General features: G+C 43.2%; 1 protein-coding gene across 2 annotated transcripts in view; it reads left to right on the top strand.

Annotated features, from left to right (window-relative positions):
* The window catches only part of ZNF292 (zinc finger protein 292), a 125079-nt gene that overhangs the window by 8124 nt on the left and 94251 nt on the right, over window positions 1-22704 (top strand). Inside the window, exon 1 of one of the 2 annotated variants that reach the window (XM_077487286.1) lies at window positions 10590-10961. The exons of the other annotated variant lie outside the window; for it this stretch is intronic. Coding sequence (XP_077343412.1) covers window positions 10785-10961 — 177 coding nt within the window. The 5' untranslated portion in view covers window positions 10590-10784. Of the gene's footprint in view, window positions 1-10589; window positions 10962-22704 lie in introns of those variants that run through there. 2 annotated transcript variants of the gene reach the window in all.

Below are 22704 nucleotides of genomic sequence, written 5' to 3'. Positions count from 1 at the left end.
TTATTGCTCCCTTTCTTATGTCAAAGCTCCCTAGAAATGTCCAGATAGCAGCTCTGAAAACTCTGGAATTCTCCCTTCTTTTCCACTTTGGTTAGAATATTTTTATTCTATTGATTGAAGGCTGCAATCTCCCCAGTACATGGGGAGATACAGGATAAGGCAAGCTAAAGTGAAAGTGAAAGTATTTTAAGTGCATTTTTACGCAGCTGCTTGCTTCAGCTACCAGAATGAGCCATGTTACCAAATGGACTCCATTCTGTTTAGTGAAAGCAGCGTCATGTTCTAGCGCATTTAAAAACCAGTCCGCAGTGTCTGCCACTATGTTTCTATTCTTACATATTCAATACTGGATTGAATTTCCTGATTTTACCAGTTCTCACAGGACTGTTAAGAATGTTTGCTATTTACATTTCTTGTGAAAAGAATTGCAGTATTAACACTTGAGGACTAAATTGGTAAAACTGTGAACTTTGCATGGACAGATGAAGTTATTTAGTCGTTATTTATGTTAGCTTGCTTTTGAAAAATGTTGCAGTCTGAACAATTGTGCAATAGTATTTAGTATAGCTGCACGATTCTGGGAAAAATGAGAATCACAATTTTTTTTTTTTTTTGCTTAGAATAAAGATCACGATTCTCGCGGCTTAACATCATCTTTCACATTATACAAAAAAATGTAGCTAACTTTTTCGTTTTTTTTAAATTCATTAATGTGTATTTTTTCCAAAAAATTGCAATTGAAAGACCGCAGCGGAAATACAGTGCAACATAAAATATTTTCAATACTAAGTTGCGCTAACCCTTCATATAAAGTGCGATAAAATTGATTGCGCTAAACTTCAGCCCTATACACACCATCAGATTTTCTGCTGATTTTTGTCTTAAGATTTACCAAAACCATGTAGTGCAAGGGCCTGCCTGATTGCATACAAATTGAAACTCCTAAGGTTTGACCTCATATTAGATGGTTTTGGTAAATCTGAAGACAAAAATCTGCAGAAAATCTGATCATTTGTATGGGGCTTTCCATGAACTGAATCCGTGCAATAAAAAAATTAATACCCAGCCCAGGCGTTTAAGTTGTAAAGCAATGGTCCCAGTGTCTTCTCCCTTTAAAGATAGATATTGGCAGATGGTCCTGTGATAGTGCCAGCAATGGAGCCAAAGATGGTGGAGAAATGGCTGCCCCGCTTCTGTGATGGCTGTGGACAGAAAAATATAAACATAAAATATTGCAACAACCACCATTTTATTTTCTAGGGTCTCAGCTAAAAAATATATATATATATATATATATATATATATATATATATATATATATATATATAATGTTTGGGGTTCTACTTCTAAGTAATTTTCTAGCAAAAAATACAGATTTTAACTTGAAACCAACAAGTGTCAGAAAAAGGTTGTCCGCCGGGCACCCGCGATCGCTCCTGACAGAGACAGAACTGGGATCTGTGTGTGTAAAAACACACAAATCCCGGGTTCTGTCAGGGGAGTGGAGACATTTGGTGTGTTCCTAGTATTTTGGAACAGCGATCGGTCTCCTCTACCAGTCAGTCCCATCCCCCCAGAGTTAGAACACACACTGAGGGAACACATTTAACCCCTTGATCGCCCCCTAGTGTTAACCCCTTCCCTGCCTGTGACATTTATACAGTAATCAGTGGCTATTTATAGCTCTGATTGCTGTATGAATGTCAATGATACCAACAAAGTGTCAAAAGTGTCCGATCTGTCCACCGTAATGTGGCAGTCATGCTAAAAATCGCAGATCGCCGCCAGTCCTAGTAAAAAAAAAATAATAATAATAAAAATGCTGTAAATATATTCCCTATTTTGTAGACGCTATAACTTTTGCGCAAACCAATCAATATACATTTATAGCGATTTTTTTAACCAAAAATATGTAGAAGAATACATTTTTTTGGGGGGGGATATTTATTATAGCAAAAAGTAAAAAATATTGTCGCTCTTTTTTGTTTATAGTGCAAAAAAATTAAAATCGCAGAGGTGATCAAAATCCACCAAAAGAAAGCTATATTTGTGGGGAAAAAAGGACATAAAATTTGTTTGGGTACAGCATCACACGACCGTGCAATTGTCAGTTAAAGCGATGCAGTGCTGTATCATAAAAAATGGCCTGGTCAGGAAGGGGGCAAATTTTCCCGGGGCTCGTGTTTAAACTTCTCTCATTTACAGACTGAAGTTCATTCCTTTGATCCAAAGAACAAAACGTTACAATGTTTATAGTTAGCTCAGCGGCTGAGGAATGTTGTATACTTGGCAGACTGCCTGTTTTTTTTTTGTTTTGCTTTTTTGTCAGCTGTCGGCTCAAGCAGAGAACTGCATGCTTTGTTAAGATCGCAAGGGGGAAAGAATCATGATCTCGATTCTTAACCATTAATCATGCAGCTCTAGTATTTAGTAAACTGAACTGCTGTATATCACCAACACACCATGGATCTTCAGAATAACGCCCAAAAATGTATTAAAATTATCATACCACAGCAGTAAACTGTAAAGTTTTGGGGCCATGTAGGACCCTTGACTTGTGCGATGGGAATATTTCACATGATTCACCTAAAAGGAGTCGTGTTAGCTGGTGGTACAGCCATTTCATTTTTGCCACAGCTGTTTACAGTCCTGAGCGCCTACCTATCCATATTTAGGTGGGTGGTCCAGGTGGGCATTCAAGAACACCATGAATTTGATAAAAAGGAATACATATGCCTTCATCCATTTCCTATTTTGGCTTACCAGAATCATCTGAATTTGTCGCAACAAGATGTTATGTTTTCTAATGATTTATTACCATTTGTATTGCTCTGAAATATCACCTTCATGACGTCATCCACCTGCCTCTTTGCCTCAGATGAAGGTATTTATCCATTCATTTAATACAAAGCTCCCTGTGAATGGCTGAGCAGCTCTCAGCTTGACTTGTTTTTGTTTCAGAAGCTTGTTGTGAAGTTCCTGTCCCGCTGCTGGGACACAGCACTGCATACTGTATCTAACTGAGCTGCATACAGTTTATATACAGCTTTCACAGCTGCTCTATCTGTTAGTGAAGGGAATAGTTTTGACCAGCTTGGTCCATACGCACTATATAAAGTTCACTGAAACATGTAGTTCTGTTTTAATATAAACATATACAATTTCAACAGAGAGAATGGTCAAAGCAGAAGGGCAGACCCAGAAACTCAAGTGGAGATATCTCACTGATAAATTTCCAGAAATATGCAGCCTTAGGCCAGCCATAGATGATGCATCTTTCTCTCTTGCAACATGGGTTGCAGGAAAGAAAACTTGATTCCCCCATAAACACAGACCATGTTGACAGGGGAATCCTTCCCGTGGAGCTAATGTGTTCTCCCGGTTGGAGGGGGTGGGGCGCAGGGACCCTTCCGGGAGAACACAGTGATTATTGTTAGCGGCTATAGCAGCTGCTAGCAATAGTCACATGTAAAATCCAGCAGGTTGGTCATATCCACAGGGCCGGTGCTACCACTAGGCAAACTAGGTGGCCGCCTAGGGCGCCTTGCTGCCAAGGGCGCCCGGCCACTGGTTTTCCTACTCTCTTCTCTCTGCAGCAAGCAACTAAGTCTCAGCATTAGCAGGCAGCTGCCGCTCCCTTCACAAATAGTGTCAGAGGCACAGCAGTGGTGGAGGACTGTGTCTGTGTCCCGACTCCCGCAGCAAGAAAACATTCATTGATGGGCACTGGTAGGCTGCATTGAAGGGTGCTGGTGAGGCTGCACTGAAGGGCGCTGATGAGGCTGCATTTGATGGGCGCTGGTGAGGCTATATTTCATGATCGCTAGTGAGGCTGCATTTGATGGGTGCTGTTAAGGCTGCATTTGATGGGCGCTTTATTAAAAAGGTGGGCTTTACATGGGCAGGGAAAAGGGGACGGAGTCAGCCAAGGGGAGGTGGAAAAATTAGGTTTCGCCTAGGGTGTCAAAAATCCTTGCACCAGCCCTGCATATCCAAGTTGATTGATCATTCAGCTTGGGTACATTCAGCCTGCCCATGCATGGTCCGAATGTCAGATGGTTTCTGCTGAACCGCCCAAGATATAAACAGCCTATTGCTGGCTTTAGAGCTCATTTACACCAGCCCTCATGTGTCTAAGCTAGTGTCTGTTGTTTAGGGGTGGTGCTTTGTGTTGTTACAACACAATGCACGGTTTGCCTTTTTTTTTTTTTTTTACTAACATAATGAAATGTCACAAAATTGCATAAAATTCATAAAATTCTGTGCACCGAAGAACACACTGCAGAGGGGTCATTTGTGCTGTGCAAAAATGCAGGATGTCCGCACATTTTGTGCAATGCACTGAAACCCACCTCAACAGTGTTGTAATGTGAACAGAGCACATAGAAAACAATTGTCTTCTATGTGCTCATGTGCTGAGCCTCTGGTAATCTATACAGATCAACCCAGCTAGATAGAGGGCAGGATCCCTATGAAATATTGGGTAGTTTAACCACCTGCTGACTGCTCAATGTATATATACTGCGAGCAAGAGGCAGGTACAAGCACAATCACTTACCTGTCAACCCATGCTGTGATTGGTCACAGCATGAGTTTGTATCTGATTTCAGCCAATGATTTTGACCAAATTCAGCTGTGTCCAATCACACACAGAGTTCTGCGTGTACAGAGAACAGCGATCTGGCTGTTTCTTATCCCTGCAAAGAAGGGAGAAAAAAACAGCCAGATAGTAAAGTAAAAGCAGCACACATTACTCATTGTTAGGTACACAGTTAACCCCTTTATTGCCCCAAGATGTTAACCCCTTCTCAGATAGTGTCATTAGTACAGTGTACATGTACAGTATTATCATTGATCACTGTATTAGTGTCACTAGCGATGTCAGTGTTAGTTAGTGACCCTCCTAGATAGTGTCTGTTAGGGCCAAATTGCCCACCACTCAATCACAGTCCCATTATAAGTTAACGATCACCTCCATTACAGTATAGCATCTATAGCTACGTAAATTCCAGAATATATACCATAGTTTTAGACATTATAACTTTCACACAAACCAATTAATATACACTTATTGGGATTTTTTTTTTTTTTTTTTACTAAAGACATGTAGCAAAATACATTTTGGCCTAAATGTATGAAGAAATTATGTATGCAGAAATTATTAATAAAAGAAAGAAGAAAATATAGTTTTTTTTCATTGTGATTGATAATCATAGGTGTGCACAGCCTATTACATTAGGGTGTGCACCCCAAAGCTCAAACATATATGCATATGTGTGTGCGTAGCAGAACCCCCATTATAATTTAGGCACCCCCTGAACCGATATATATATATATATATATATAGTCGGGTCCATAAATATCCATAAATATTGCGACATCAACACAATTCTAATCTTTTTGGCTCTATACACCACCACAATGGATTTGAAATGACACGAACAAGATGTGCTTTAATTGTAGACTTTCCTTTAATCTGAGGGTATTTACATGCAAATCAGGTGAATGGTGTAGGAATTACAAGAGTTTGTATATGTGCCTTCCATGTAATGGGACAGATTAACAATCATCCATCAAACTATCACTTTTTAATACTTTGTTGCAAATCCTTTGCAGTCAATTACAGCCTGAAGTCTGGAACGTATAGACATCACCAGATGCTGGGTTTCATCCCTGGTGATGCTCTGCCGGGCCTCTACTGTAACTGTCTTCAGTTCCTGTTTGTTCTTGGGGCATTTTCCCTTTCAGTTTTGTCTTCAGCAAGTTAAATGCATGCTCAATCGGATTCAGGTCAGGTGATTGACAACTCTTTGGTTGCTTTCGCAGTATGTTTCGAGTCATTGTCCATCTGTACTGTGAAGCGCCGTCCAATGAGTTCTGAAGCATTTTGCTGAATATGAGCAGAAAATATTGCCCGAAACAGTTCAGAATTCATCCTGCTGCTTTTGTCAGCAGTCACACATCATCAATAAATACAAGAGAACCAGTTCCATCGGCAGCCATACATGCCCACGTCATGACACTACCACCACCATGATTCACTGATGAGGTGGTATGCTTTGGATCACGAGGAGTTCCTTTCTTCTCCTTACTCTTCTCTTCCCATCACTCTGGTACAAGTTGATCTTGGTCTCATCTGTCCATAGGATGTTGTTCCAGAACTGTGAAGACTTTTTTAGATGTTGGCCTTCCTGTTTTTGAGGCTCACCAATGGTTTACATCTTGTGGTGAACCCTCTGTATTCATTCTGGTGAAATCTTCTCTTGATTGTTGACTTTGACACACATACACCTAACTCCTGGAGAGTGTTCTTGATCTGGCCAACTGTTGTGAAGGGTGTTTTCTTCACCAGGGAAAGAATTCTTTGGTCATCCACCACAGTTGTTTTCCGTGGTTTTTCGGGTCTTTTGGTGTTGCTGAACTCACCGGTGTGTTCTTTCTTTTTAAGGATGTTCCAAACAGTTGATTTGGCCACACCTAATGTTTTTGCTGTCGCTCTGATGGGTTTGTTTTGTTGTTTCAGCTTAATGATGGCTTGCTTCACTGATAGTGACAGCTCTTTGGATCTCATATTGAGAGTTAACAGCAACAGATTCCAAATGCAAATAGCACACATGAAATGAACTCTGGACCTTTTATCTGCTCCTTGTAAATGGGACAATGAGGGAATAACACACACCTGGCCATGGAACAGCTGAGCAGCCAATTGTCCCATTACTTTTGGTCCTTTAAAAAGTTGGAGGCACATATACAAACCGTTGTAATTCCTACACCTTTCACCTGATTTGGATGTAAATACCCTCAAATTAAAGCTGAAAGTCTGCAGTTAAAGCACATCTTGTTGGTTTCATTTCAAATCCATTGTGGTGGCTTATAGAGCCATAAAGATTAGAATTGTGTCGATGTCCCAATATTTATGGACCTGACTGTGTATATATATATATATATATATATATATATATATATATATATATATATATATATATATATATATATATATATAATATTAGGGCTGTGGAAATTAAAGATTAATTCCTTGATCGGTACTCACCTCTTCGCCAGCTTCCGGGTCTTCAGGGAGTTCCGTCTGAGATCTGGAGACATCACGGACATCGATGTCACCGGACTCCTCTCCCCTTCCCAAAGCGCCTCTGTCTGCTAATGAAGGGAAGGGGGAGGAGTCCGGTGACGTTGAAGTTCTGATTAAATGTAACGCGTACGGGGAGGAGCTACGCATGACGTCACCCGCTGCTGCCCTACGGAACTAACACGATTGTCGGCTTGTGTTATTATCATCTACTGTGTTTTTATCATCTTTAAAAAATTAAATCTTATACTTAAGTGGTGAGCACTTAGATCTTTTCTTTCTACCCGTGACCTGGCATCCTTGCTGAGATCTAAGGAGACCTGAGAGAGGTTTATGGTCCGTGTTAACCCTTTTGATACCCGCTTGCATGACCACCTGTTTGCAAAGGGGTCCATGCCATAAGGTGAGAGTGATTAGTTAGACCGGAGGTGGAGGGATTGTCACACTACTGTGGAAAAAAAATTACTTACGTCAGTGCTACAGTTTGAATTTAAAATGTATTTGTGTGAACTGTGAAGTTAAGTCATGGATTGTGGAAACAAACTAGTGTCGGGTGATTGTATATAGTGTATACCACAGACTAATGCAGAGTTGCAATGCAAGGAGATCAGCTAGAAGTAGTTGGATCTGTATGTGCGTTATAATTAATCAAAATTAGTTGATTAATCAATTTAAAAAAATTGGATTAATTGAACACAACATTTTTAATCAGTAACAGCCCTAATATATATATATATATATATATATATATATATATATATTCTCCTAAAGTAATATATGTAAACCCCCCATAATAATTTCTGCAGTCATCCCTGTACTCCTATTATCATGACGGTGCTAAATACAAATGTATAGGGCCCCTCTATAGTGATATATATGGAATCCTGTAGTGCTCACCAGCTCAGCCCTGTGCAGTGACAGCCCAACAACTGCTCTCCATACAAGCGGAGTGATAGGTCCTGTTCCCATCCCTCCTCTGTCCATACAGTCAGAATGACAGTGTCTGGCCCCACCCCTCCTCTCCTTGTACAGGGTGAGTGACAGTCCTGTCCCCACCCCCATGCTCCCATTGGCTGTCCCTCCAGGATCGAGGAGAGAGAAGACAGGCTGGATACAGGGCAGAGAGTGGAGGCTCTTGTGTGTGCCTTGCATGCCGTTTACCCCCAGAGGCCTATGACAATGCTACCCTGCAGACTGAGCCTAGACTTTGGAGTGCTGTCCCTGGTTACCAGCCTGACTTTAAAGTGCATGGGGTGATTGGGGTGTGCCCAGGCACAACCCCTGTGCACACCTTTGTTGACAATGGATTTACATTGGGGACACTTTATTTTTTTTAAATAAAGAACTTGTCACAAACTGTCTTATTTGACTTGGACACAGTTGCGGAGCTTCCTTATTTATTTGAATGTGTAGTGCTACATGTTGGGTGAACTTTGCTTTGTGTCAGAGGCATGTAAACATCCCAATCCGCTGCCTATTGCAGCTTAATCCTTTCATGCCTAAGCCTATTTCTGACCTTTGTTGCTTACAAGTTAAAATCTGTATTTTTTGCTAGAAAATTACTTAGAACCCCCAAACAGTATATATATATATATATATATATATATATATATATATATATATATCATCATTGCAAATTTTTATGTCACGCAGTATTTGTGCAGCGGTCTTTCAAACGCAATTTTTTGGGAAGAAAGACACTTTCTGAATAAAAAAATAAAAAAACTGTAAATTTAGCCCCATTTTTTTGTATAATGTGAGGGATGATGTTACGAGTAAATAGATACCAAACATGTCACGCTTTGAAATTGTGGAATGGCGACAAACTACGGTACTTAAAAATCTCCATAGGCGATGCTTTACAAAATTCTACTGGTTACCAGTTTAGAGTTACAGAAGAGGTCCTGTGCTAGAAAATTTGTATCTTGCTCTAACGATCGTGGCAATACCTCACATGTGTGGTTTGAACACCGTTTACATTTGCGGCCGACACTTACATATGCGTTCGCTTCTGCGCGTGAGCAAGGAGAGATAGGGTACTTTAATTTTTTTTTTACACTCTTAAAAAAATAATAATAATTCTGATCATTTTTATTGCTGTCACAAGGAATGTAAACATCAATTGTGACAGTTAGACCCCATTCCCACCTGAATATAGCATTTTCAGGCAGAAAATCGTGCGATTTTGCAGCGTTTTTTAACGCGTTTTGCCGCAATTTTGTGCAGGGCAAAAGGTCACCAATGTAAAAAGAAGAAAAATGCCCAAATCTGCCCGATTCGAGCGACAAAAAAGGGTCCAGAACTTGTTTGAGCTTCAGGCGTTCAGCTTCAGGCGTTCAGCTTCAGGCGACTTGGAGTGGAGATGTGAACCATCTTCATTGAGAATAGATTTTTTTCCCCTCCGGCGTTTTGTAGCTTCAGGCATCAAGCTACAAAACGCTCAGGTGTGAATGGGGCCTTATAGTCAGTGACAGGTACTCTTTATGGAGGGATCGGGGGTCTATAATACCCCAAATCCCTCCTTTGCACTTAAAAGTATTAAAAACTGCAAAATCTTCCTTTTTGGAATAGTAGGGATTTTTAAAAATTGGCTCCATTGGCAGCCCAGTAAACCGGAAGTCATAACATCGCTTCCAGGTTACTAGATAGGAGACCAACCCGATCGGACCGGAAAATCTGAGTTTTTGGAATAGTAGGGATTTTTAAAAATTGGCGCCATTGGCAGCCCGGTAAACCGGAAGTCATAACATCGCTTCCAGGTTACTAGATAGGAGACCAACCCAATCGGAGCCGTTTTTGGCTTAATTCGGGTCTTCGGCCAGCCGGCGGACGTGTCGGCTGGTCACTAGGGATGAGCTCCGGGTGTGTTTGCATACTCCATGTGCAGAGCCCGCCAGAAAGTTGGCGCGGTGCTAATCACGATGCGGCGACTTCCTGGCAGGCTCTGCATGTGGAGCATGCAAACACGCAGGAGCTCATCCTTAATGGTCACTCGGGCCTCCCGGGGGGATGGGAGACAACTTGTGTTGTCAAACAAACTGTCAGACCATCCAATGGCTGGTCTCCTAACTGATGACATGTGCAGCACCATGGCAGATGAAGATCACAGGCCAAGATGGCATCTTCCTTGGATGAAAACGATAGCAGAGTTTGCTTCCACTTTAAGGGAGAAAGGTTGGCAGGGCAGAACCACACATTTCTTGCCACCCCCCAACTGCAAATCTAAACAAATGCATAGTGACGTAGCAGTTTCCTGTAACATGTCTCTATCTCCTGTAATGTGACTGTCTTCTCTATTATGTCTCTGACAGGCTTCTGTCACATACTAAATATTATGTGTGGCCCTTTGGTGCCCTATTCCCTGTAAGAACATGCCCTGCTGTGTGTGCCCATGTAGTGCACAATGTACAGGTCGTTATTGGGCAGCCCTGTGTGACATAAGTCATGTGTTCCTGCCAGTCGCTGTGGTAGCGGTATTCTCTCTTCCTGTCCTATGAGAAGGCAGAGCTGTCGCTGTGTACAGGGCCCGGGCTCTGTACGTATTGTGCCTGGCTGCACACAACACCGGTCCGCTCAGCGTGACCCTCCCCACCACGACGTGCACGCTACGACGTCGGAACGTGGCATTGTGGATAGTGACGCCGAGCGGCGGTGTGTGCGAGAGTTTGGTGTGTACGAGACCGAGCGGGGTGCGAAGATGGCGGACGGGGAGGCCGAGGCGGAGAATGGCTCCTGCCCGGACCTGGCCGCCGAAATGCCCCGTTTGGAAGAGAGGTTACGGGAACTAGAGGGGCAGCTGAGGGTGGCGGGAGCCGGCGGAGGAGAGGACGAGGCCGTACAGGCGGCCAGCGAATACTGCCAGCGCTTCTGTCAGGTGAGAGGAGTCGGTGAGGGGAGCGGAGGAGAGAGGGAGGGGGGTGTAGAGCGGCCATCATTGCCTGTCATGGGGACGGCTGGGTTCCCTGTTGCTGTAATGGTGGAGGGTGAGCTGGGCGGGATCACAGGCTCCTTTGTGTGTTTACATGCTCCATACATCTGTAGAGGCCTGTCCCCTCCTGTGCAACCTCTCTCCAGGCTGCCATGTATGCCCATTGTACGGCACCGGCTCTGTGACCTGCATGGCCTCAGTGTCCCCTCTATATATGTGTGTGACAGACAACATTCTCCATCTCCCCGCCCCCCCGCTCTGATCTGCAGCCGCCCGCCTTCTGTCTGGAGCTAGGCACTGGCATGCATGCTGGACGATCAGCAACCGTGCTGCCTGCTATTGTACGCCGATTTCATCCATTCCTTCCTCCTTCTGATCGATTTGATCATGGGAAGCCGGCCTGTCAATACTACCCCGGTCCATTCAATGGCTACTGATCACAGGGCTTGTATTGGGCAGAGGGAAAGGCTCACACACCCTCCTTTCACTTCTATGCAGACACCATGGCCCCATACACACTTAGATTCTGCAGATTTACCAAAACCATGGGCCTGCCTGATTGCATACAAATTGAAACTCCTAAGGTTTGACCTCATATTATATGGTTTTGGTAAATCCTGAAGAGAAAAATCTGCAGAAACTCTAATGGTGTATATGGGGCCTTAGGGGATTATCTATAGACCCCCCCCACCCCCCTCTTTTTATAACATTCTAGCATGCAGAGAAGGTGTAGTTTTCTATTCTATCTTTTTTAAGATTTAGTGTCTTCGTTGTTTTGATTCCCATTGTGGCTTCTGCTTATGACAGCTCAGATCAAAATGCTTTTACATTTTTAAAAGCTTATCCACATTACTGTAATGGACCGTATGATATAAAATATGGCTGTATCTCAGCGCCCAGAACATATCGCCTGTGCCAAAGACCTGTAGGATATGAATCTCCCAAGCATACACACCTCCATGCGCTAACCTGTACAGGTGTATACCCTTGGACGCATGTTTATGCCAAGAGCTGTTCGTATGTAGGCCAACTGTATCTTGTAATTTTGAAAATGTATAATTTTATTTTACACTCTGTACTATGTACTGTATCTTGTAATTTGTACAGGTGACTATACAGGCATATTTTAAATTGTACAGCCTGATGCACGTGCATGAGGCCTTATGCCCCGTACACACGTTCCGATTATCGTAAGACAGATCGTTCACATTTTGTTGCATACAACTAAGATCGAATACAACAGTGCAAAATGTGTGTAAGATTTTTGTCGTACGATTCTGGAAAAATCTTCCATTGTGCGTAGCTACGTATTTTAAATGATGTAAAATACGTGTGGCCCATGTGTCCTTCTGGTTTATTTTTTCGTGTTTCTGATCATGCATGGTGTTTGTAGAACGACTTTTATCGGACGCATACTGTACTGACTACGCGATTGTCATACGATGGGCTGTCATCTGACCAAAGTTTTTCTGTTTGTCCCTTCGGATTTGGTTGGACGGACTGTTGTGATTAGCTGTCGAAAGCTGCGTACTAACGATCAGATTATCGAACGATCTGTCCGAAAGCGACTTTTGTGGTCCGATAATCGGAACGTGCGTACGGCGCATTATCCTTTGCATCCAAGTGCTGCCAATCCACTGTATCCTATAGCGATGCACCAATACCAGTTTTTAAAGTGTTTGTAACCCATAACCACTTAAGCCCCAGACCATTTTGCTGGCCAAAGACCAGACCACTTTTTGCGAATTTGGCACTGCGCCGCTTTAACTGACCGATGTGCGACGTGGCTCTCAAACAAAATATTATTTTTTACATTTTGCTATAATATCCACAAAAATATATAAAAAAACCTTTCTTTTTCCCTCAGTTTAGGCCGATACATATTCTTTATATTTTTAGCGTTTAAAGGATTTGCGCAAAATTTATAGCTTTTACAAAAAAGGGATAGTTTTATGGCATTTTTATTTATTTTTACTAGTAAAGACGGTGATCAGTGATTTTTTTTTTTTTTTTTTTTTTTTTTTTTTTATTGTGACTGCAACATTATGGCACACACATTGGAAATTTTTGACACATTTTTGGGACCATTGTCATTTATACAGCAATCAGTGCAACACAAATGCACTGATTCCTGTGTAAATTACACTGGCAGTGAATGGGTTAAGTGTGTCCTGGGGTGTGTTTCTAACTGGGGGCATGTGGCTACGTGTGACACGTCACTGATCTCTGCTCCCGATGACAGGGAGCAGAGATCAGTGACACCGTCACTAGGCAGAATGGGGAGATGCTTGTTTTTTACATTAGCATCTTCCCGTGAGATAATCGCGGGTATTCCCGCGGCGATTGAGTCCGCGGGACCTATCTGACTCACGGAGGTCCCGCCCCCTGCGGCACGCACGTGTTGGCACTGCGGCAAATTTAAAGGGATGTACCTGTACTCCCATTTGCCTGTCCGTGCCATTCTGCCGAATTACATCGGCGTGCGCCAGTCGGCAAGTAGTAAAAAAAAAAAAATCCTGTTCCCTTAAAGCAGATTCAACAACACAGTGCTTGTGTTGTGTAATCTGCCCCTCTCTAAACTGTAAAAAACCTGGCTGATCTTGCAACTTCCTGTGTTTCCCTCTGTGAGCTGATCATGATCATCATGGCTGCTGAGCCATGACCACACAGTGGTCTGCTCTGTGTCTTTGACCCCCCTCCCCCAGTTAGTAAAAATAAAATATAAAAAATGGTCACTGCCAGCCCCTCTAGGCATACCACACAGTATAAGTGTTTTATTAAAGCGACACATGTCAATAACTTTTGTTTAGTGCTATTCAGGCCAGTCATGTGACTCACGGCCACTGTACACCTCTGATCCAGGGCCACCTGCAGGCCACGTCACCCCCCCCCCCCCCGGTTGACGTCAGAGGGAGATCTCTGCCCCTCCTGCAGTAGCCCTGGATTGGAGGTGTAGAGCGGCTGCCAGTCACGTGACCAGCCTGAAGATGGCTCTAAAAAAAAAAAATTTTTTTTTTTTTAACATTCCTAGTTTTTATTAACCACTTCAATACTGGGCACTTAAACACCTTCCTGCCCAGACCAATTTTGAGCTTTCAGCGCTGTCGCACTTTGAATGACAATTGCACGGTCATGCTACACTGTACCCAAATGAAATTTTTATCATTTTTTTCCCACAAATAGAGCTTTCTTTTGGTGGTATTTGATCACCTCTATGGTTTTTATTTTTTGCGCTACAAATAAAAAAATACCGAAAATTTTGAAAAAAAAAATGTTTTTTTTTTGTTTCAGTTTCAAAATTTTGTAAATAAGTACGTTTTCTCCTTCACTGATGGGCACTGATGGGGCTACACTGATGGGCACTGATAAGGCGGCACTGATGGGCACCAATGAAGTGGCACTGATGAGGTGGCATTGATGGACACTGATAGGCGGCACTGATAGGCGGCACAGATGGGCATGGATAGGCGGCACAGATGGGCATGGATAGGCGGCACAGATGGGCATGGATAGGCGGCACAGATGGGCATGGATAGGCGGCACAGATGGGCATGGATAGGCGGCACAGATGGGCATGGATAGGCGGCACTCATTAGCGGCACGGGTGGGCACTCATTAGCGGCACGGGTGGGCACTCATTAGCGGCACAGGTGGGCACTCATTAGCGGCACAGGTGGGCACTCATTAGCAACACAGGTGTTATACTGTACTAATGGATGCCAATCAGTGCCAAACAATAATGCATGCCAATCAGTGATGCCCATTGTGGGCACTGATTGGCATCCATTGTGCCTGACTGGCATCCCTGGAGGATTACCTCTGCTGGGCATCCCTGGTGGTCCAGTGTGGGCATCCTCGGGGGGGCTGTGCTGATAATCGTTCAGCACAGACCCCCCCCCCCTGTCAGAGGAGCAGCCGATCGGCTCTCCTCTACTCGCGTCTGACAGACGCGAGTGAGGAAAAGCCGATCACCGGCTCTTCCCATTTACACTGTGATCAGCCGTGATTGGACACGGCTGATCACGTGGTAAAGAGTCTCCATCGGAGACTCTTTACCGAGATCGTAGTTGCCGGGTGTCAGACTGACACCCCGCAACAACGATCGCCGCGATGCACGCCCCCGGGGGCGCGCAGCGGCTCATAATCCTGATCACGTCATATGACGTCCGGTTAGGATTATGAAACCACTTTGCCGCCGTCTATTTGTAATAGGGCGGGCGGCAAGTGGTTAAAGCGCTTATACAGTGTGGTATGTCTATAATAGAGGGTCTGGCAGTGATGTACGTGTTTGGGGTAACAGCCACTTTAAGACCAAGTACCGATACTTTTTCTCAAGTATTCTCCAATATCTATTTTTTGCACCGTGACAGTTTTTTATGGCTCGTTCACTCCATACATGCACAAAAACTGATTTTTTTTTTTTTTTTTTTTTTAGAGCATGTTCACACATTTGTGGGCAGCTGGAGTGCAATTTGAAAGAGTCCTGTGCGATTTCAGTCCAGGTGTGATTTCTTATCTCAGACACTACCATTCCCACTGGAATAATAATAAAAAAATTTACCTTTTTTTTTTTTTTTTTTTTTTTTTTATTTTTTTTGCAGGAGCTTGTAAAGCATTCAGCAGATTTCTGGTGCCATACAGGTCTCCTGCAGATCTGTCAGTGTATCGGCTTCCTTGCATGAGGAAACCGATACATTCTGACAGGAAGACTCAATGAACTCACAGTACTGTGGTAGTTAATTGAAAAGTACAAGCTGCAATACCTTGTAGTTTTTCCATTCACTGGACACTGAGTGATGTAGGGGGGCTAGTGGAGCCCTGCTCAGTTATGCTTTTTTTTTTTTAAATTGTGACAGCTAGCGGGAAGGGAGAAAATCCCTCCTGCTAGCTGACAGATCAGGGTGGATGGCGGGAAGTCCGTTCAACATGTTACACCCTGAATATGGGTGTAACATGTTATGAAAGGTGAACTTATCCTTTTAAAGTAGAATTTCACCCTAAAGGGAAAGTTCTGCTTTATGCCCTCCCCTCGCTGTGCTTTTTGTTAATTGTCCCACAGCCTTCTGGGACCTGTGACGTGTGTGTGGGGGACTTCCAGTGGACTGCCACAACGATCTGACCAAAAGTGGGTAACTGTCAAAACCAGGCACCCCCACAAAAGAGTTCCGAGAGGAGGGGGGAGCACATACCAGCTCCCACCTTCGGTCAAATTGCTGCGGATTGCTTGGAAGTCCTCACCTTGCAACCATCTAGGGCACGTCACAGGCCCCAGAAGGCTGCAGGACTATTCACAAAATGCAGCTGGCTCACACATGCACAGTGGACAGCAGACTGGGAAGCCGCAAGGAGTAACCATGTTGGGGGACCTGAAGATTGATGAAAAAGTGGTTCGGACAAGCATGGTGCTGGACAGGCGAGTGTCCTTTTATTAAGTCAGCAGCTACGGTATTTGGAGCTGCTGTTTTAATTTTAATTTTTTTTTATTTTTAAACACTACAAAGATCCTTTTTTAATGGTGACAACATGGACCATGCCTATGTAATGTGTTAAAACCACAACATGAAGTCTTCCGTTGGAAGCTTATGTGACAGTGGAGTTTGGAAAGATGCACTGTGTTGTTACCTTATAGCAGAAAGTTATTAAAGCGGTATTGAACCCAAAACCAAAAATGTAATATATTGCAACTTGCCAGTCATTATTTGTGATGGTTGCATCGGTTTTATTTTCTTTGGCTTACTTCTGTTTTCACCTGGTGATCTGGCCAGTTACATACCACCTGTATTTGTGAGAAACAACTCTGGAGGAATTGCCACAGGAGGCACAGCAGCATTGTCAGTCTGGGAGGGGGGTTGTTAAATGTATTTGCAGATTTAGAACCACTAAGAAATTTAAACCAAACGCCATCTCACACTTTATAAGGCCGTGTTCACATATGTGCAGCCGCGGTTCACAGCATGGGGTACGATGCGTCCCTGTTCACTGGGTCCAAATTTTTGCCTGGGTTCTCCCGTGAACCAAACCCAAAGACGCACAGGACCTTTTCTGCAATCCGAACCGCGCCCGCCCCAGGCCCGTGTGAACAGGCTTCATTGAGAGTTGGTCGCACGGTCAGTTTTTTTTCTTTCTGTCTGTGCCCACATTTAAGAATATTCACTCTGTTGGCTTTGGCTTTTATTGAAAGTAAAAGAAAATCCAAAATTTTGGGTTGTCCCCAGAATAGTAGAGGGAAAAACTACCAATGGGGGCACTAGTTCTGGTGACTTGGGGGTACCCTAGGGATTCCCTTAATTTGCAGGGATTTCCTCTCACTTCCTGTTTGACTATGGGACAGGAAGTGAAGGGAAATGTCAATCTAGGATGGTGAGAAAAAATCTGAGGGGTTATAACTAGGGCTGAAACAACTAATCGATTAATCGACAACTAAGCGATTATGAAATTAATCGATTACTATTTTCATAATCGATTAATCGGCCAGTAACATAATGGGGTTAAAAAAACTAAAATGAGCCCTTTATAGTAGAAAAAGAGCAAATAATCGCTACTGTAAATATTACTTTCACTGTTCTACAGTAAAAAAATGAACCCCTTACAGTAGTGATTATCTGCTTTTTTCCACTATAAAGGGCTATTTTTTTTAACCCCATTATGTTACTAAACGTCTTAGACCTGGTTCACATCTATGGTGTTTATTGGTGCTTTTTGCAGAAATGCACTACAAAATGGTGTCAATATACTTCAATGGAGAAGCTGCAGAAAAGCATGTAATGTGTTTTTGCTGCAATTTGTGTTTTTTAATCTGCCCAAAGAAAAGGCAAAAATGCAAATTGCCGTAAAATCACGCGCGCAAAAATCAAAACGCACAGCAAAAAGCACTATAGAAACAGATCAAAAGCAAACTGCATAGGTGTGCACTGAGCCTTATGCTGGCCACACGGATCAATTTTCAAATGAGAATATTCAGACGAAAAATCTTTGTACATTCGCTGAATGAAAGAATTTTGTTTGAAATTTTCACTTGTTTTTAACATTCTGTTTTTAAAAAAAAGGTTATTAATCTAAACAATAATCGGCCAACTAATCGATTATGAAAATAATCGTTAGTTGCAGCCCTAGTTATAACCTCTAGCGCTATCCAAAATGACAAAAAACAGTTTTGCCTATAGTTCTACTTTAACATTTAGGGGCAGTTGTGTGCTGTGTAATGTTTTAACTAAGCCATGTGCAGGTTTTTACCCCCCACATTGCAGGGAGAAAAGGCACATCGCTGCTTACAGAAGAGAGCCCGGTGCTTACCAACACTGGGCTCTCTTCTGTCATTCGCTCTGCCAATTAGCAGGTGCTGGCCATAAATCATTGTCTGGGACATGCTGATTGGCTTGTGATCGGCAGCACAGCTGGAGTGGGTATATCTGCAGTAGGTAATCCTCAAGTGGTTAATCACCGCTGCCAGTGTTAGAGGAAGTACAGCCTGATGGGTTTACTGCAGTTTTAGTCTTGGTCCTAAATTGGCATTTTAGTTTTAGGCCCATTAGGCCCATTTTAGTCTTCTGCAATTGTTTTAGTCATATTTAGTCGACCAAATCGACAGTAAATTTTAGTCAGCTAAAACTAATTTTGGTCGGCTAAAACCTAATGGGTGTAATTAAACTGTAATGCATTAAACATTTCTCTATAATTTCCAAACTCATACTGCTGGAGTGAAAAATCTAATATTTATGGTATTGAGGTATGACCATGCACTACAGACTAACTGTTAATTTTGAAGTCAAATTTCAATTTGGTTATAGTCTTTTGACTAAAATGGCGTTTTAGTCCCATTTTAGTCTTTTGACCAAAATACAGTTTTAGTCGTATTTTAGTCATCTCAGTTGTTTTAGTCATATTGTAGACGACTAAAATGTTTTAGTCAACAAAATTATGACTGCTTGCTGCCCGCCATATAGCAGAATGATGGCGGCAAAGTGCTTGTGATATCCTTACCAGACATCATATGACGTGCCCAAGATAACACAGATTTAGTTTGGATACAGTGTTGCATGACTGCGCAATTGTCAAAGTACAACAGCGCTGAAAGCTAAAAATTGTCCTGGGCAGGCGGGGGGGGGGGGGGAGAGTGCCTGGTATGGAAGGGGTTAAGGTTGATATTAAAGTGCTTGTTTTTTTGTTTTTGTTTTTTTAGGTAAAAATAAACATGCTATACCTACCTGCCCTGTGTAGTGATTTTGCAGAGCAGCCCAGATCCTCCTCTTCTCAGGTCCATGGCTGCATGCTGTGGGGGCACTCAACAGGAGGGAGGGGCCAGGAGCACCAAAGAGAGCACCAATAAGGAGGATCCAGGCTGCTCTATGCATAACCACTGCACAGAGCAGGCAAGTATAACATGTTATTAAAAAAAATAAAGTATCACTTTCAACCACTTGCTGACCAGCCACTGTCGTTTGACAGCGGCAGATTGGCTCCCTGCGTGAATCGCCGTAGCTGTACAGCGGACGCTTTGAGGAAAGAGGGTGCATGCGCCGCTGTGCAATGTTGGAGTTACTGTGCATGTCCTGCAGCCACGATGTCTGCCGGGAACGCTCCTGACAGACGGAACAGAGATCTGTCAGTGTAAACAGACAGATCTCCATTCTGTCAGGGGTGAGGAGACAGATCTGTTGTTCCTAATTAGAAACCTCAATCGGTCTCCTCCTCCAGGCAGTCCCACCCCCCAGTAAGAATCACTCCCTACGGAACACATTCAACCCCTTGATCGCCCCTAGTGTTAAGCTCTTTCTGCTGTTGACATTTACACAGTAATCAGTGCATTTTTATAGCACTGATCACAGTATAAATGTCGCTGGTCCCCAAAAAAAAAAAAGTCAAAAGTGATCAAATACCACCAAAAGAAAGCTCTGTTTGTGGGGGGGGGGAGGGACAAATTTTGTTTGGGTACAGCGTCGTATGACCGCGCAATTGTCAGTTAAATCGACACGGTGCCATATCACAGAAAAAATGGCCTGGTCAGGAAGTTGGTTAATCCTTCCGAGCGAGACTAAAGGAGACTTTTTTGGTGGCACAGGACACCTCATCAATTGTGGCTAGCATTAGTCAGGGTTGAACAATCTCAAGAAGGGTAACAAACATAGACACCTTTGTTCGGGTATAGGCAAAGCACATTTGGGGGTATTCCCACAATTTTGTATTAGTATGAAAATGTATGATGCAACAAACTTTTTTCCCCGCTTGGCCATTCTTTCCAAGATCATTCTGATTAGGACCAAGCCAAGTGTCAGAGGTCAAAGTATATGAGTTTATCTTGCAGATAATTGACAAATATGCCTGCTATCACACCACATTCTAAACACGCCTCGACGCTGATCATTTCCTCTACATCACTTCCTCTTCAAGCACTTCAGCCAAGAAAAACACCACTTTCATGAGCATTTAACAAGCTTTCCTTATTCTTTTTTTGTAATACTTAAAAACTTCATAAAATGCTGTAGGCACGTTGCTTCCTTCTTTGTAATCACACTGTGAAAGAGCCCTTACACAGTTCTGTAATTTATAAAGATTGGAAAAAGACACAGGTCCATCCAGTTTAACCTATGTATATACGATTCTACCTCTTCCCATAGCCCAATGTGTTCTGCTGCTAAAGACGATGTATGAAAAGTTTTTTTGAAGCAGACACCCAGCTAGTTCTACATTTTTACTGTTCTAACCTACTTTCTTCTAATCTCAAATGCTGGTCACGTGTACTCTTCAGGGACCTTGGAGTAAACAGTTTTTCAGTCACTTGGAGTACCATTGATAAATTTGTACATTTTAATAATCATCACCCTTTCACACGTGCGGACCGTTCAGATCTGCCTATCAGTTTTTTCAGCGGATCTGAACGGTCGCTCCATGCATCTCTATGGAGCATTGGATGTCAGCGGTGACATGTCTGCTGACATCCGATCCGCAAAATTCAGACAGATGGAATCCCTATTTTCCATCCTTCTGGTGGATTAGATTAAAACAGGCGGTCCGTAATCCTCCGATTTCCCCCCCATAGAGGAGAGTGGAGATCTGACAGGTCCATCCCTGCACAGTTTGCAGAGACGGACTTGTCATCTACCAGCTCAGAGGGGATCAACAGATCGCTCCCTGCTGAGCAAGGGGATGGCTGAATACAGAGCTGAACGTCTGAAAGGCCCTTAAAGTGGTTGTAAACCCTTACAACACACTTTGACCTACATGTAAGCCTAGATTAAGGCTTACCTGTAGGTCCAAGAAATATCTCCTAAAACTACACGGTTTAGGAGATATTTGCATGCGCCGTAGACAGCGGCGCGCACTGAGCTCGCCGTGGTCAACGGCGATATGCCGCGAGCGGCGGCTCCTGTGCACATGCGCGGGAGTGACGTCATCGTGGCTTCGCCAAATGACAGCGGCGGAGCGGCGAGACCCACCGAGAAGATGGATGCGCTGGACTACAGGGGACAGCGCTGGCTCCTGTGTCAGGTAAGTGACACATAATGGACTACTATGCGATGCATAGTAGTCCATTATGCTTTACCTTTGCAGGGAATGAAAGAGGAAGTAAACTCATCAGGGTTTACTTCCTCTTTAAAGTTGTAAACCCACAAAAAAAAAACTGCAACACAAAGGCATAATGAGCTCATTATGAAATACTTTAGATCGAAGCCCAGGCAGCATTCCCGGCACACTGATGTGGCTGCCGACATGTCTCCCAGAGTTATTTCCCGGTATTGTTGGCTCCTGAGCTGTGATTGTCAGGATCTGCGATGATGTCACGAATGTGCACTGGAGCCGCCGGTAACGGCACAACAGCTGATGAAATGGCAAGAGCGAGCCGTTTCTGCAGTGCGCATATGCCGATGATGTCGGCACATGCTGATGCATTCAATATCTCCTAAACGGTGCAAGTTTAGGAGATATTCACGGTATCTAGGGGTAATCCCTATTATAGGCTTAACTGTAGGTAAAAGTGGTAAGTAAGGGTTTGCAACCACTTTAAGTGCATACCTAATCTTTGTAATTGATCCACATAACTGAGGTTCTCCACCCCCGTTATTATTCCCCTTTGCCGAACTCTTTCTAATGCAACAACCTCTTTTCCTGAGGACTGGTGATCAAAACTGAACTGCATATTCAAGATGAGGTTGAACCAGTGTTTTGTAAAAGGGGTAGAATTTTGATTGATCTCCTGAATGTATGCCCTTATTAATGCATGACAGTATTTTGCTAGCTTTGTTGGCTGTGGTTTGGCATTATTGCCAAGTCTGATATACAAACACCGAGATCTATTTCTATTACCGATTCTCCCAGGGGAGATCCTCCTAATGTGTAATCCACACATGGATGGTTTCCCATCGAGGTACGCATAATTTCATCAACTCCAACAAATTAAAAATTTTCAAATTAAATGTTTATGAAGTACAATATCAAATATCTTAGTTAATCTAGATGAACTACATCCACTGGACTTCCACCACATTTCTCACTTATTTCTCATAGAACGATAACACGTTGGTCTGACAAGAACGGCCACGTATAAATCCACATTGGTTGTCACTTATGGGCTCATTCAAATGGGCACTGAGACCTGTTCTGCATCCACCTTGGAGCTGCTTGCAGGCAGCCCATAGAAGTGGATGCAGACAAGTTGCATGTCAAAGTTTGTAGAGATGCAATGAAATTTCGG

The sequence above is a fragment of the Lithobates pipiens genome, unplaced genomic scaffold (assembly GCF_037356315.1).
Source record: "Lithobates pipiens isolate NorthernLeopardFrog02 unplaced genomic scaffold, aLitPip1_a1.2 Scaffold_18, whole genome shotgun sequence".
NCBI lineage: Eukaryota > Metazoa > Chordata > Amphibia > Anura > Ranidae > Lithobates > Lithobates pipiens.
Note: the sequence above shows the minus strand (reverse complement) of the source record. Positions and strands in the feature narration are given on the sequence as shown.